Below are 16,000 nucleotides of genomic sequence, written 5' to 3'. Positions count from 1 at the left end.
TGTAAAGAAATGGAGCAACAACACGGTTGTAAGCAGCTCAGCCAATCAGAGCACAGGATGGTGTGCGGCCAGAAATGATTGGTTAGTAAACCCTGATGGACATATGAGTTAAAGGGGCAGGTCTGGTGCCGATGAGGGGCTCTCACCTACTACACTTGATGGCACCCCACCCTGTCACCCAGCAGTTATCCTTGGGGGTAAAGACGTCACTCTTCCTGGGCAGACACACCGGGCGGATTACATCCGTGTAGTTCACAGGCTGCTGCAGCTGCCGCAGGGCCGCGTCGTTCCCAGTTACGTAGTTGGTGTAGTTTGGGTGAATGAAGATGTTTTTCAAGCCACGGGTGACCGTTTGAGCCCCCGTCCCATTCTTGAAGAGGAGGCCGAGCTCCAGCTGGTAGAAAGAGGCGTTTGATGAGCTGAAAGGTAAGCGGACTTCATTTTAGTTCTCATCATTAAGAAGACCATTGTGCCGTCTAACAAACGCACTGGAGAATCATTAAGAATGACAAAAAAATAATAAAGAGGATCGTCAGCTCTGATTACGTCCTCCCCTCAGAAAAAAAAAAGAGCACAAAGCAGCAGCGTGAACGGGCCGACAAGAGGGCAACCTTCACCCACCTGAAGAAACACATCACGGAAGTGAGCAGCCATTCATTGCTAATCAGGGACCCTCTACAGAGGTGACCACCTTGGTTACAGAGGCTTATCTGCCATGGCCAGGCACCTGGAACTGCCGCGGAACCTCCGATGATCCTGCTTTGCATGGCTGGAACACCACATGCTGTTCATGGGGAACAAGAAGAGTAATCAGCCATGTTATAAACGTATCACCTCAAGAGAAGATCAAGCCAGAGTGAAAAAAGCAACGCATGACACTCACGTCCTACTCAGTCAAGGGAGGCAGGTGAGGTCACCATGAAAAGTAAGAAACTAATAATGATAACATAAAATGAGTGTGTTTACTGGTCTGTGCTATATATTCGTTTTCTGTATGTTTCCAATAATTGTGATCATTTTTACAGTCAAAATCGCTGAATTGGCGCATTTCCTGTTCAAATACAGCGACGAGCTTCACCTCACCCTGGACTGCGCTCTCCTCACACACTGACGGGGTCGATGCGTGAAACTGGCGGGTACCTGTCACTGTCTGTCTGTATGTCGCCAATATAAGGTTTTCAGACACGTTTATTATACACCCTGACTTTCCACAGTCTGGCTAATATCTTTAATTAATGTGTCTGACGTATTTACTCTTGCTGATGGGACATAAACCGCAGTGAGAAGGCATACAGTGCCGTGCCGACCTGAAAGGGGCGCATGTGAGCCCAACAGGCGCTCGTCTCGCTGCTGTTCTTCTACTCAGAGGCGCCGATAAGTTAGCGACATCAGAAAGTCACGTGCACAGCAGCGCTCCGTTTATTTTTATTTTTTATTCCGAACTGACTACCAAAATGGAAGATTACATATCTAAGCTTAAAAATTTCACAAAACTGGACTTTCAGTCAAAACAGGAAGTGATAAATAACGGAAGACCAACGCCGGAGCTACAAGGTTTGCTGCAAACTAAGGGACAAAAGACTGATCGCTCTTTTCAGACGGAGGGGTCAGAACAGGACAGGTCCACGACGAGTTTCCTCCTTGCTGATCGGAGAGACTTTTAAAAGTAAAGGAAAAGCAGGAGAACTTTTACAAGAAAGAGATTTTCCGGGAGAAGGACAGGTGCTTGGTCTTCATTTACAAATTAAGATAAAGACCATAAACGGTTTTCAGTTTTGTATAAAACGGGATCAGACTAAGAAAAAAAAAATCAATCCAATATTTAAAAACTAAATATTCACCTTAAATAAAATTCTTTTGTTTTTCTTGTTATCCTTTTGTTAAACAGTCTGTATTAAAATTGAATTAAATATCAGAATTAAAAGCTATTTCTGGCCGAGAATCACATGGACCTGCAGGTGCTAATCCTCGTCCCAAACTCTTCACACTCGGCCTCCAACCATCCCAGTGCAAACCGTTTTCCCAGAGAATGCAGCATTCAGGGGACTGGAGGAGGCCACTCACCCATCCCTAGGCGGATAGGCACTATGGTGGTACGCTCTGGATGGGTGGGTGATATTCACTTGGAATTCCTGAAGGTTCTGGGTGTCGTTGGGCAGTCTTTGTTGACTCACCTTTTCAACACTGTGTGGAAGTGCGGACAGGTTAGGCAAACTGGGGAATGGTGGTCCCCATTTTAAGAATAAGGGGACCGACAGAGTGTGCTCAAACTTTAGAAGGATCACACAACTCAGTCTTCCTGGGACGGTCTATGCCAGGGTTCTGGAAAGGTTGGCCCACCTGGTGGTCAAACTTTGGATTCAAGAGGAAGGTGCAGTACAAATTTCATCCTGGTGGTGGACCACTGATGAGAATTCTGGAGGGGTCATTGGAGTTGCCCATCCAGTCTACATACGTTCATCAACTTGGAAAAGGCATATAAGCGCGTCCCTCAGGAGTATGGGGTGCTGGGGTATCTGCCATTATGGGGTATTCCACCCCTGTACAACCGGAGAGAGAGCTTGGCTCACTTTGCTGGCAGTAATTCAGACTTGTTCCCATTGGGTGTCGGACTGCAACATGGTTGCCATTTGTCAAAGATCCTGTTCAAAATTTGTTTGGACAGAATTTCTAAATTGCAGCCAAGGAGTGGAAGGGGTCCAGTTTGGTGACATCAGGATCTCAGCTCTGCTTTTTGTAGATAATATGGTACTATATATTGGCTTGGTAACAGCTTTCAGGATTTGATTTTTAATTAGGAAAACTGCAGGAGAACAAATGGTGGCCGTCCAAGAACTGTCTGACACCCTGAATTAGCTGGTCATTTACTGACTCACTTTGCATTAGTTTGCTGGTTAAGGGGAAAAACAACAGCAATTAAAAGTCTCTCTTAATATTTAAAATGTGTGAATTAAAATTAACGGAAAACATTCATCTTCCACTAGATGCAGGAATTGGTGACTGCCTGGAATACAAAGTCTAAGTCAGGAGACAATCACTGCCCCCTAGTGGCCACACTGGGAAATTCATCTTCTTCGCTACTGTCATCCGGGTATGGAGACTTGTCCGGTTTGCTGTGCACAGCTGCTTTACATTAACGTTCAGTTTTAAAGGCTGGTGCTGTAAATCGACTTCATGATAACGACAATGAAACGATTCAAAGAGCAGACGTAATCAGAGCTCGCTTAGGGAGCTCGCCGTTACACGACTCGAAAGAGGCCTCTTTGTTAGTGAAGCACACTGCCCCCAGTGGCCACAAAGCAGAAATCGTGTGCTCAGTTCGCCTTTCGCTGTTCGGGATTCTTACCCCAGAAGTGTAAATTGTGTTGAAGAAGCGCAACTTGCCATACTGACTGCAGGTAAAGAAATAAAATAAAATAAAATAAAGAAGAAAAAGAAAAGCAACTGTGCTTAGGAGTGTGTAAGAGAAAGAAAAGGAGTCGCTCACCTGTGCCGTCAACGCGTCCTGGGAGAAACAGCAACGCTGGAATGGAACGAAAAATAGAAGACGTTAGTCAGTGCGTAGATCAGCGTTTCTCAACCTTTAAGGTATTTGCGACCCGAGTTCTCATCCATCCATCATCCTAACTACAGGGTCACAGGGGTCTGCTGGAGCCAATCCCAGCCAACACAGGGCGCAAGGCAGGAAATAAACCCGGGCAGGGCGCCAGCCAGTGGCGTAGCTAGGGGCGGGCGGAGGGGCGGCACATTTGAGGGCGCCATTATTGGTCAAAAGGCTCAGTACAATTCGTGTGTAAGCTGCAGGGTTCGGAAAAATATCAATCATGAATGAAAAACTAAAATTCTCTGATTTTGACCCACAAATGCTTCAAAAATAATTTTCAGACTGTCCTTCTGTGACGGCATCAGATAGAGCAGTTGGAATTTACGAGGCAATAACAAAAATAAAAATAAACATTACACCGATTTTTATGAAGATAAACAACTAATTTACAATTTATAATTTCATTTCGTTATCTGTCCGAATACGTTCCTGCTCTGCACAGAAAACATCCCCACCTATCACTTGTACATTACACTGGTTCTGGTTTTCGCCGTGTAATTATATTAAACTAATAATTTGCACACGGCTTATTAGTGCGTCAATACTATATTCTTGTCTAGTTGATGCTTATAAATAATTATATGTGAAAAATTATTGCTGTTTTTCCATATATGAAGAAATCTATACAAAGTGTATCTTAATTTTTCTCTATATGTTATTTTAATTTTCTATTTAAATAGGTTAACATATTAAAATATGTTGGAGGGCGGCAAATTGAAGCCTCGCCCCGAGCGGCACGAACTCTAGCTACGCCACTGGCGCCAGCCCACCACAGGGCACACACATACACTCTAACCTGCATGTGTTTGGACCCTAACTCACGTAGACATGGGAGAACATGCAAACTCCACACAGGGATAAGCCGGGAAGCGAACCGGGTCTTCTAACTGCGAGGCAGCAGTGATATCCACTGTGCCACCGTGCCGAGTTTTCATAGCAGCTTTAATCGCGCTCCCTAGCCAAACCCCCAGGTTTTTTTTTTAAAGGAGCCCACTAATACCAATTTTTCTTGGTTAATTAATGATATATCATAGATGCGTATTTTATTATACCTACTTAACTTTTACCGACATTTATCAAACTCTATATTTATTTTTCTAGTATTAGAATGTAGTTTAAGTTAATTTGTTTTAGTTTCAATAGAAGTATTTTTCATATTTTTGATTCTTGTTTTATTTTTTCACATCTTCGCGCCCCCTTTGTTTACCTCGTGCCCCTGGGAGGCCGCCCCACAGTTTGAGAACCACTTGCGTAGATACTGAAGGTCTGTTTTCATGATATCGGCAATAAATAAATAAATAAATACATACATACATACATACATACATTTACATGAGTAAGTAACCGCAAGCACTGTGATTTATTTATTTATTAAGCGCCTTGATCATGGGAGAGGAGTGTACAAACAAAATGTATTATTATTATTATTATTATTATTATTATTATTATTATTATTATTATTATTATAGGTTGATAGATATAGGCAATGCCTCCAGGCTCCCAGATTCTTGGGTTCGAATATCGCGGGCAGGGCAACGCATTGGCATGCTGGGCAGTTTCTCGGGGCCCCACGAGCATATAGGTGCCCACGTTTTTTTCTAATGCCTATGTATATTTCTGTTTTGCTATCAAAAGAGGGGCCCCAGTGCTCTACTTTGCCCGAAGGCCTATGGTGTTATGGCCCTGATCGCGGTCGGTGGTCGTCCATCTCCCCTTGTGGGATCTCAATACCAGACCCAAAGAAAAAGTGTGTTAGGTTTGGATAAGTTAGTCATGTAAAGTACATTATTTGTATGAAAATGTACTATAGAAATAAATATTGTTGTTGTTGACGTCAAAGAGGCCGAGGCTGTCTGTCCTTGTGTCTGTGTGTGCGCGCGAATGAAATAGCGACTGAGCGTGTGAGTGGGTCCTGCAAGGGCATGGCGTCCACGATTGTCTCGTGTCCTATAGGGTTCTGCTGGGATAGGAGAGTGGAGAAATCATCCATCCATTATTCAACCCGCTATATGCTAACTACAGGATCACGGGGTCTGCTGGAGCCAACACAGGGCGCAAGGCAGGAAACAAGCCCCAGGCAGGGCACCAGCCCACCGCAGTCCATCTATCTATCCATTTTCAAACCCACTTGACCCACGGTTCAAGCATAGCGGATTTAGGTATGGGAGGCAATGAGGGTGCCCAGGATTACTTCTTGCCAAGGGGTGAAACGGGGCGCCCGAACCCAAAAAATAAATAAAATAAATAAATACATGAAAGAAAGAAAGAAAGAAAGAAAGAAAGAAAGAAAGAAAGAAAGAAGTTAAAAGGCGCGCGACTCGTAAAGTGCGCGTGTATACACAACGAGGGACACCATTTATGTTACTGAAGGTGCGCGCGCTTCAGACAACGAATTTATCCGCCTGTCCACTCATCCATCCATCCATTCATCCTTGAATGAACAAATACACACATCCATCCATCCATCCAGTACATCCCATGTTACATACATACACAGATCCGTCGGACACAGACATGACAGATATCCAGCAGCACGTAACGCAGTATGGAGACGCTCGTACACAAAACCTGTTAAAATCGAAGTGTTTTTTCCAAGCAATGCCATATAGGACAACTATTTTTATTCCCTAAGGAGCCACATCCACATGAATGTTCCAGAAAGAAGCCCTTGATTTATTTAAATCAGTGGCAGGCTCCGTATGATAACCATGATCACAGAAGTGTTCCCGAGTAGTGGATTCTTGATTTTCAAAGGATTCTCGCTGCACTTCAAGGTTTTTCATCTGTTCGTGCCCTGCTAGATCGCCTATAAAGACATTTAAAAATCCGTGTTGCCCACACATTACGAACCTTTTCAAAGCCACAAAAGCACTGAAGGACGAGAAGGTTCCAATGGATCTCCGAGGATCCACCCCATCCAGCTAGTAAGGTGCCACGCACTACAGCCCCTGGATTTGAAGGGCGTACCTGCACTTGTAAGGGTTACTTTACACCACAAGAGACGTTAAATTAACGGAGTGTGCCGCCGTTCTGACGAAGCGCCCACCCGCATGCCCGCCATGCCCAGTCTGCGCTCTACAGCTCATCAAACAAACGTGCGGAGTTCAGGTGGATGAAGTAGACACACGCGTCCGTACAAGTTTGTCTACCATTTGGCTTTCATGTAGCCCTGCAAGATCTTCTCAGAGTGGGAGTCACAATTATTGCCGAAGATGCGGTTTGAAAATTTCAAAGGGATATCCACAAATGGAAACCCGTTTAAATGAAGTTGTACTTTAAAGAATTAAATGCCAGTTCAATGTAGAACTCGAGCTCGTTCAAAGAAACAGCATACTTATCAAGGGAATCACGAATCCGGGCAGACCACCCGTCACTGCAACTCTTTTCTTCTCAGTAGCCATCGACGTCTCGTAGGGCGATGGTCAGGTGGAGATGTGAGGATGGAGGGGCTATAAATCCTTTGGCCGGTGGGTGTCGCTTTCTTCCGCATTCCGAGCCGATGGTCCCAACACCTCCCTCACAATTTAAATAGATTATCACAGGAGTTGACCACAGAAATACCCTTAAATATAAAGTGGCGATCAGCGACGTGGACGCCAACTAAGGAAAAATTTCGAGACGAACTTAAAAGGATTTATATTTGATTGTGGGCGGTACGGTGGCAGTGATAGCGCTGCTGCCTCACAGTTAGGAGACCCAGTTCACTTCCTGGTCCTCCCTGCGTGGAGTTTGCATGTTCTCCCCGTGTCTGCGTGGGTTTCCTCCGGGCGCTCCGGTTTCCTCCCACAATCCAAGGACATGCAGGTTAGGTGGATTGTCGATTCTGAACTGGCGCTTGGTGTGTTTGTGTGTGTCCTGTTGATTCCTGCAGATCCCCGTGACCCTGTATTCGGATTCAGCGGGTTAGAAGATGGATGGATATTTGATTGTATTGAAGCACCTGTGTCATCGCTGGTCTTGTCCCACAGTCTCTCCTCATGTTTAGTTTTGCTCCTTACCGACCCACAGACTCACACATAGACCACATGTCAGCATCCCCTGCTTGCCTCGCCTCTTCCAGCAGTAACCAAGTAACCAAGCTATTTCCTGCCTGGTCTCCCATCCAAGTTCTGACTGGGACTGAACATGCTTAGCTTCAGGAGGCGGGGCTGCTGCATGGCTAACGAGGATGACAGAGGGAGGTTTGCTGGGAAAGTCATAGCGGACACGGCTCACTGGCAGAAACATCCTGAGGAGTTTGCAATGTTCGCCTGGCCTGTTGGCTTCACATAATTACGCAGGAATTGGCGAATTTTAATGACGGAAAGTAGTCGGGCCTGTCCTGTTCAACCAGTTCCATCAACGAGCAGGACCAGCAGGACAGACGGGCTAAATTAGCGTCTGCTCGACCCTGCTGATCATTCATTTCACTTTTCCAAGTGGTCACTTTAGATGTAGCATTATATCTGAGACCCTGAAACTGTTCCTCGTGTCGCCCTTTATCAAAGGTGAGCTAGTTTTTTATATTAAAAAAGATTAAAACGTGCGCCCCGGCCATCCCATAATATATGAGATCGGTCCGAGCAAAATTAAGACATCTGGTTCCAGCTGAAGAGCATCCTGAAGCTTTACTCGGCCAAGTGATGAGGAGATGCGCAGGCAGAGATTCGGAGAAAGACGTCACCGTCAAGACCACAAGAATGGCAGGTCTGTGATTTCCACCTTCGACCACCGAGGGACTTTCGGGCTTAACTTAGGGGTGCAGATGTCATCTTAAAGACGCGGGACTGGCGAAACGAACCGCCAAGCAAACGAGCGCGACGGAACAGTCTCCCGTCTTGTGTGCTCATGTTAAATGCCTGAAGAAAAGACAGAATCTGGGCTGTAAAAAAAAAAAGAAAAGAAAAGAGAAAATAAAGAAGAGTTTCAAGAAGGGGTCTCGCTTAAAACCTTTCAGAAATAAATGTGTCCATCATGAATTGGAGGCATCAATCATGACGAGAATACGCAGATATCAGCAAGGAGAGCTTGACGGGCGGCAGCTGCACTTTATGTCCCTCTATTGGTGGGAAACTGGGATGAAGTTAAGGTTTAATAATAATAATAATAATAATAATAATAATAATAATAATAATAATAATAATAATGAAGTACTACTAGAACGAAGAAAAACAAGAACTAATAATATTACCATACTGCTACTACTATAAGAAGAAGAAGAAGAAGAGCTACTAAGATCGCTATTACTACTACTACTACTACTACTAATACTAATATTATAAGAAGAAGAAGAAGAAGAACTACTAAGATAGCATAAAGATGAAGGACGCCTCACGCCTGGACAAATATGTTAGGAAGGCAGGCTCTATTGTAGGAGTAAAGTTGGACAGTTTGACATCCGTGGCAGAGCGACGGGCACTAAGCAGGCTGCTGTCAATCAGAATCCACTGCATCCACTGAACAGGATCATCTGCAGACAGAGGAGCAGCTTCAGTGACAGACTGAGGAGACCCCACACTATGCGGCTCTTTAATTCCACCCGGGGGAGTAAATGCTAACATTATACAAAGTTATTGTCTGTTTTACCTGCATTGTTATCACTCTTTAATTTAATATTGTTTTTGTATCAGTATGCTGCTGCTGGATTATGTGAATTTCCCTTGGGATTAATAAAGTATCTATCTATCTATCTATCATCCAACCCACTATATCCTAACTACAGGGTCACGGGGTCTGCTGGAGCCAATCCCAGCCAACACAGGGCACAAGGCAGGAAACAAACCCTGGGCAGGGCGCCAGCCCATCACAGTATCTATCTATCTATCTCTATCTAAGATCGCTATTACTACTACTACAAATAATAATAATAATAATAAGAAGAAGAAGAAGAAGAAGAACTACTAATATCACCATCACTAGTACTACTAATAAGAAGAACTACTAAGATCAATATTACTACTACTAATATTAATAATAATAACATGAAGAACAACTAATTCTATTACTACTACTACTATAGTAATTACTATAATAATAATAAGAAGAAGAAAAGAACTACTATCACCATTACTACTACTACTAATAAGAAGAAGACAAACTACTAAGATTGCTATTACTACTACTATAAGAAGAAGAAGAACTAATTCTATTACAACTAGAAATAATAATAATAAGAAGAAGACCTTTTATTTATATAGCCTTTCACAAGGCTTGGCTTGGCTGTCAATTATTGCTCTCTCTCTCTCTCTAACAATCCATCCATTTTCTTAACCAGCGGAGGGCAGGAAAGCTGGAGCCAACCCAGCAAGCATCGGCAAGCAGCAGCAAGTTCTCTGTCACTTCAATATCGTTATAGGAACTTGTAGGCCTAAACTGAGGAAGGGCCAAAAGTTTTTTTTGTTTTTTAAACATGGCAAGAATGCATTAATATTATTTTAAAATAAGTGTGCTGGACATGTAATTTACTCTGTTATGCCATTAATTATTATTTTTTTTTTTATTGCGTTTATCTTTTTTTCTCTTAGTTGGGGTGTCATATCCTTTTTGATTTTTTCCTTTGTATTTCTATTGTTTTTGTATTGAAATTACAGTAACTGGTTATGTCATTATTATTTGCTTGATTGTGATATTTTGCTTTCTGAAAATACAATTTAAAAAGCGCTCTTCTGCAGGTTGCACTGATTACACGTATTTCTGCAATGTGCTGAAGGGATTTCAGGGCACTAGCGCTCTCATACAGCTGTCATCTCCAGGGATTTACAACACGACAGAATAACAAGTGCAGCCTGATCCAATAACGAGTGGTTTTTGCTTTAAAATTCCTCCTGATGTTTAAACATTAAATCTGTCAAACATAAGGATTGAAAGAGCAGGCGGTGGCTCCAGAGGTGAACACCAAGAAGTGACACCGGCCCATCAGATGGGGTCTCTAAATCACAGCTCCCTAAGTGGGTACACTGCCAGCTCTGAAGATGGCAAAGAGATGAAACCATTTCAAATGCAGTAAACGTCCTTCCAATGACATACTTAAGGATATTCTTGTGTTTCTTTCTTGATGGCAGCTATAGTTTGTGCTTTTTAGCATCTCAGCATTTTACCATTTAATCCAACTGAGGGTCGATTGGTGAGGACGGAGTCACCAGTGGCACCAGTCCATCCCAGGGCCCAATGAGCCAAACACTCATAAAGGGGCGTCAAGAGCCAATGCCAAAGCAGCAGATGAAGCAGGGAGTGGGGAATATTGGGGTTCCACCTTTGGGGTAGGTGGGGACCCCATTGAGGTTTATTACAATCCACTTAATCAAAGGGTCTGCGTATGTACTGTATATGTGTGTGTCCAGCCATTTGCCATGTCTCTGTCATTCCAATACATAGTACAGTACATCAGTAACTTTTGTAGTAGTAAAATGCATTGCATTTGTCATTCCAACACATGGCATATCACAAACATTAACAGATCCTATAGAGATGCATCCTCTTACAGAGCCACAGCACAGCACCACGCCACACATTACCACAGCTCTACGTCAGCAGTTTCAGGATAGAAGTGACGCGTCACTGCATGTCTAGGCCAGTACTTTAGTGACAGAAGTTTATAATTCAGGACAAATCTAATTGATTGACACATTAAACCACACCAAATCCTAACTTAAAAAAAAAAACGAACTCCTAACATTAAATATCCCTTTATCTTAATCTTTTATAGTACACACACTCACCATACTAACCCCAAACCTTAACTTCTGTCCTAAAACTGCTGACATAAACCTGTGGTGAGGTTTGCATGAGCCATAGAAAGAATAAATACAGTATATATATATATATACTAATGAAATTAAAACACAGAAAATCTGAAAGGAACAAGAAACATATTGACTGATTTCATGAAGGATACAGTCCTATGAAAAAGTTTGAGAACCCCTCTTAATTCTTTGGATGTTTGTTTCTCATTGGCTGAGCTCTCAAAGTAGCAACTTCCTTTTAATATCTGACGTGCCTTATGGACACAGTAGGATTTCAGCAGTGACATGAAGTTTATTGGATTAACAGAAAATATGAAATATGCATCATAACAAAATTAGACAGGTGCATAAATGTGGGCACCCCAACAGAGATATGACATCAATACTTAGTTGAGCCTCCTTTTGCTCCTTTGAGCCTCCAGACGCTGTCCTCCTGTAGCCTGTGATGAGTGTCTGGATTCTGGATGAGGTATTTCTGACCATTCTTCATACAAAATCTCTCCAGTTCAGTTCAATTTGATGGACAGCCTGCTTCAAATCTCCCATAGATTGTCGATGATATTCAAGTCAGGGGACTGTGACGGCCATTCAAGAACATTGACTTCTCCTCTGCATGAATGCCTTTGTGTTTTGGCTCATCGTCTTGTTGGAATATCCAACCCCTGCTTAGGTAACTTCAACTTTGTGACTGATGCCTGATCATTATCCTGAAGAATTTGTTGATATGGGTTGAATTCATCGGACCCTCGACTTTAACAAGGGCCCCAGTCCCTGAACTGGCCACACAGCCCCACAGCATGATGGGACCTCCACCACATTTGACAGCAGGTAGCAGGTGTTTTTCTTGGAATGCGATGTTCTTCTTCCGCCATGCAAAGCGCTTTTTGTTCTGACCAAATGACTCCATTTTTGCATTTTGTTCCAAAATGAGTCTGGCTTGTCTAAATGAGCATTTGATACAACAAGCGACTCAGTTTGTGGTGTGAGTGCAAAAGGGCTTCTTTCTCATCTTTGTGCAAATTGTAGAACGACGTACAGATACACCATCTGCAGCGAGATGTTCTTGCAGGTCTTTGGAGGTGATCTGTGGGTTGTCTGTAGCCATTCTCACAATCCTGCCAGACCTGCTGTGTTGGTTTAACAGCAACTGTGCCATTTCCTGATTCCATTCCATCCATCCATCCATTTTCCAACCCGCTGAATCCGAACACAGGGTCACGGGGTCTGCTGGAGCCAATCCCAGCCAACACAGGAACCACTCCTGGGCAGGGTGCCAACCCACCGCAGGACACACACAAACACATCCACACACTAAGGCCAATTTAGAATCGCCAATCCACCTAACCTGCATGCTTTGGACTGAGGAAACCGAGCGCCGGAGGAAACCCATGCAGACACGGGAGAACATTCAAACTCCACGCAGGGAGGACCAGGAAGCGAACCGGTCTCCTAACTGGGAGGCAGCAGCAGTACCACTCGCCACCGCGCCACCCTGATTCCATTCCTTACAGTTGAAACTGACAGTTTAAACCTCTGAGATGGCTTTTGTAGCCTTCACCTAAACCAGGAGACTCAACAATCTTTGTTTTCAGATCTTTGAGAGTTGCTTTGAGGATCCCATGCTGTCTGTCGCCTTCAGAGGAGAGTCAAAGGAAGGAAGCACAACTTGTAATTGACCACCTTAAATACCTTTGACCACTCATGATGGACACTCCTGTCTATGAAGTTCAAGGCTCAACGTGCTAATCCAGCCAATTAATCAGCATTGAGCAGTGACAGGCATTCAAATCAGCACAATGACAAGGGGACACACATTTGTGCACAGCCAGTTTTTCTCATTTGATTTAATTTCATACAACTAAGTACTGCTTCACTAAAAATCTTTGTTTGAAAAACACCGCAGTACTCCTAGGAAATGAACGACATACCACCGTTATCTTTATTGATGAAAGGAGAGTCAATTATCATGCAGGCTGAGAGGGGTCCCAAACTTTATCATATGACTGTATATGACTGCAGCCCATATCCACCACCCTGGAGCTCCAAGTAGGTGGAGCTGACTCTGGTGGGCACCATTCGAGTCGAGCTGCAGACCTCTTGAGAGCTCCCCCAGTTACACTGTGGTTAAGGTTTGGGCTGTGAGGGGTCATCTGACTCATATAATGCCAAGTGCTGTCATGTATGTTAACTCCATTCTATTTGGAGCTCCAGGCTGCAGGAACATCTCAAATTCAGTCCTTAACCCTACAGAAGATCTGTTGGTTCGCCTAAAGAGGGCGCTGCACATACGCGATTCCCTCGCAGTTTGTCTGACCTTGACTTCTTTTACATAGAAGACTAGAATGAAATGTTGAAGATCCCATACCATACACCTGAGCAGGGTCACCGGGGCTGGAGCCTGACCCCAGGTGGTATAGGGTAATAAGGCAGGAACAACCCATGTTGGAATGGGCAGGGTGGTCCATCACATGGGCACACACTCACACCAACTAGGTCCAATTTAGAGTCGCTACTCCACCTAACCTGAAGGTCTTCCGAATGTGGGAGGAAACCCACCAGAACACGGGCAGCCCATGCGGCCTCCATAACGAAGGGCCAGAAATGACAGAAATCCGTTGGGCTAAATTAATAGAGATTGATGGAATTAAAAAGTATATACAATTTTCAGGCCCACTGAATCCACTTCAGGTTCCACGGTTGGGGTACAAATAGCCAAACTTAATTAGCTTCATCAGCTCTTTCATGTCGTCAAATGAAGGAAGGATCGCCATGGGCTCCACTTTACCAAAGTGATCCCGGGAATTTCGGCGACAGATGTGAGATATTCTCTTTAGCTACTCCAGCGCCCCACCTTCCTGTTTGACTGATCAATGAGAGGGATTGGGTGGGATCGATGGCCATTCGCTCCACGCGAGACCTTGGGAAGTAAACGAACGAGAGTCGTTCATAATTTAAAGGGAGACCTCAACTGGGTCATGGATGGTAAAGCAAGAAACCTGACCGAAGGAGATTTCTGTCACAGCAAAAGAGCCAATTGAATCCATTTCAGTGTCTTACAACTCCTACTTTTATTTTTTTAAAGGAAGGGTCTATACACAGTCTCACTGCGTGAAATACGAGATATCAGGAGAAAACAACGTGTTCTCCGGATGAAAACACGGATGATAAGTGGGTCGGCGTAACGTTCCGGAGATGCGGCATTCGCTCTCGGACCTCTGCCTTGAGAATCTCGGGGGTCACTTCAACAGGACAGGACGTTAAGTCTCGCGTCGCTTATTATTCAAGAAGTGAGGCGCCTTAACGGGCTTACGCCGAGCCGAGTGCTGGCTGAACCAACAGCCGTATGGTTTACAGTCCAACAACCGAATCGGTAAGCCGCAGTGCAGGAGAATGTGAGTTGCTAAAATAAGCAGCCGCGCTCGTGAGACTTTCTTAAAATGAGCTGAAAGTGAAACGAAACCCCCGTCACCACAAGACCTCCGTTGCCTGCTTTTTAAAATATTTTTTATTAACTGCTTTGCACAGTCCAAAAATAAATACCATTGATATGCTTACATTTTACAGGAAAAATAATGAAAACGTCAGTACCAAAAAATATCGAAATTAAGTTAAGCTGAGAAGCATTAACAGCGTAATAATAGCTTAACATGACGTATTGTTTTGACGAGATCGCAGACTTCTTCATTAATGCAGCTCTGTATAATTTACAGTAATAAATCAGTGCGTAGAAAAATAAATCAGTGCGTAGAAATGCGGCTGTCCCAGGTGGCGCTGCTCACATCCTCACCTGCTTTCCTCATTTGCGCCAGAATGTCACCGATTCGGATGCTCGACTTCCGGGGCGGGTCTTGCATGTCATTAGGACTTTTACCTGGCCGAGGCGGCATAGTTTCGCTGAGTGGCGCACTGCTTTCATTATTCTTGTTTTCATTCGCTCGGTCTTGTGCACAATTTAAGGACTTCCACGCTGAGAGGACGTCTTCAGGAGGATCCAAACGAAATGATGAGCCGCTGGGTGGTCGCTGTTGCGCTGGTTGTCTATGGTAAGACTTTCGCTCGGTCGCACCTGTTCTGTAAAGAAACTTTCTGTTTCGGGGCAGTGCTCACATCTGCTTTGTGAAATTATATTGACGCCCTTGTTTAATAATTTAAACACTTTAGGAACTGTTGTCAACAAAATGTGATTCTCAGCAGCCCGCATACACACAGGGCGCGGCGCTCCAGTTTCGGCAGACGCTCCTTAACCCGAGCAGAGCGGCGGAAGTTTATTTTCTCACTCTTGATGAGTTTCTCCCATCACTGGCGCAGTTCTCCTCTCCCCATAATAAACATGAACAAAAATTGGAACTATCTGGGTCTTCTCGAGAAAGCCACTAAAGCGTTTAATCTTTAATCGAGTTGCCCTTAATTTGTAGCCCCTATGACGTTTATTTGTAGCCATTTATTCGAATTTAGCGTTCTCTCTTTCCGCCCTCGCTCTCTGTTTATCAGCACCCTAAAAATTAGGGTGCCAAAGAGATTCTTCAGAGCCATGCCAAAGGGAAACCCATTTTTAGTTCTCAAAAGAACTGTTCACATGAAGGTCCTGGAAAGACCTTTACATCTTCAGATCTGTAACATGTTCCATAAACGGGTGATAACTACACAGATTTGCCTAATCCCAATGGGTTTTAAA

The 16,000-nt window shown here is 44.0% G+C and overlaps 1 protein-coding gene across 1 annotated transcript; it reads right to left on the bottom strand.

Annotated features, from left to right (window-relative positions):
• Positions 1-150: 150 nt before the first annotated feature.
• LOC120519539 (serine protease 27-like) lies at positions 151-15,223 on the bottom strand (the record flags this gene model as incomplete). Its single annotated transcript, XM_039742502.1, has 4 exons — positions 15,113-15,223; positions 3,488-3,523; positions 622-784; positions 151-419 (listed from the first exon to the last, which is right to left on the bottom strand). Coding segments are annotated over exons 1-4 (568 nt in total), but the record flags the coding sequence as incomplete, so codon positions are not given.
• Between the last annotated feature and the right edge of the window lie 777 nt (positions 15,224-16,000).

The sequence above is a fragment of the Polypterus senegalus genome, unplaced genomic scaffold (genome assembly GCF_016835505.1).
Source record: "Polypterus senegalus isolate Bchr_013 unplaced genomic scaffold, ASM1683550v1 scaffold_3822, whole genome shotgun sequence".
NCBI classification, from domain to species: Eukaryota; Metazoa; Chordata; class Cladistia; order Polypteriformes; family Polypteridae; genus Polypterus; species Polypterus senegalus.
Note: the sequence above shows the minus strand (reverse complement) of the source record. Positions and strands in the feature narration are given on the sequence as shown.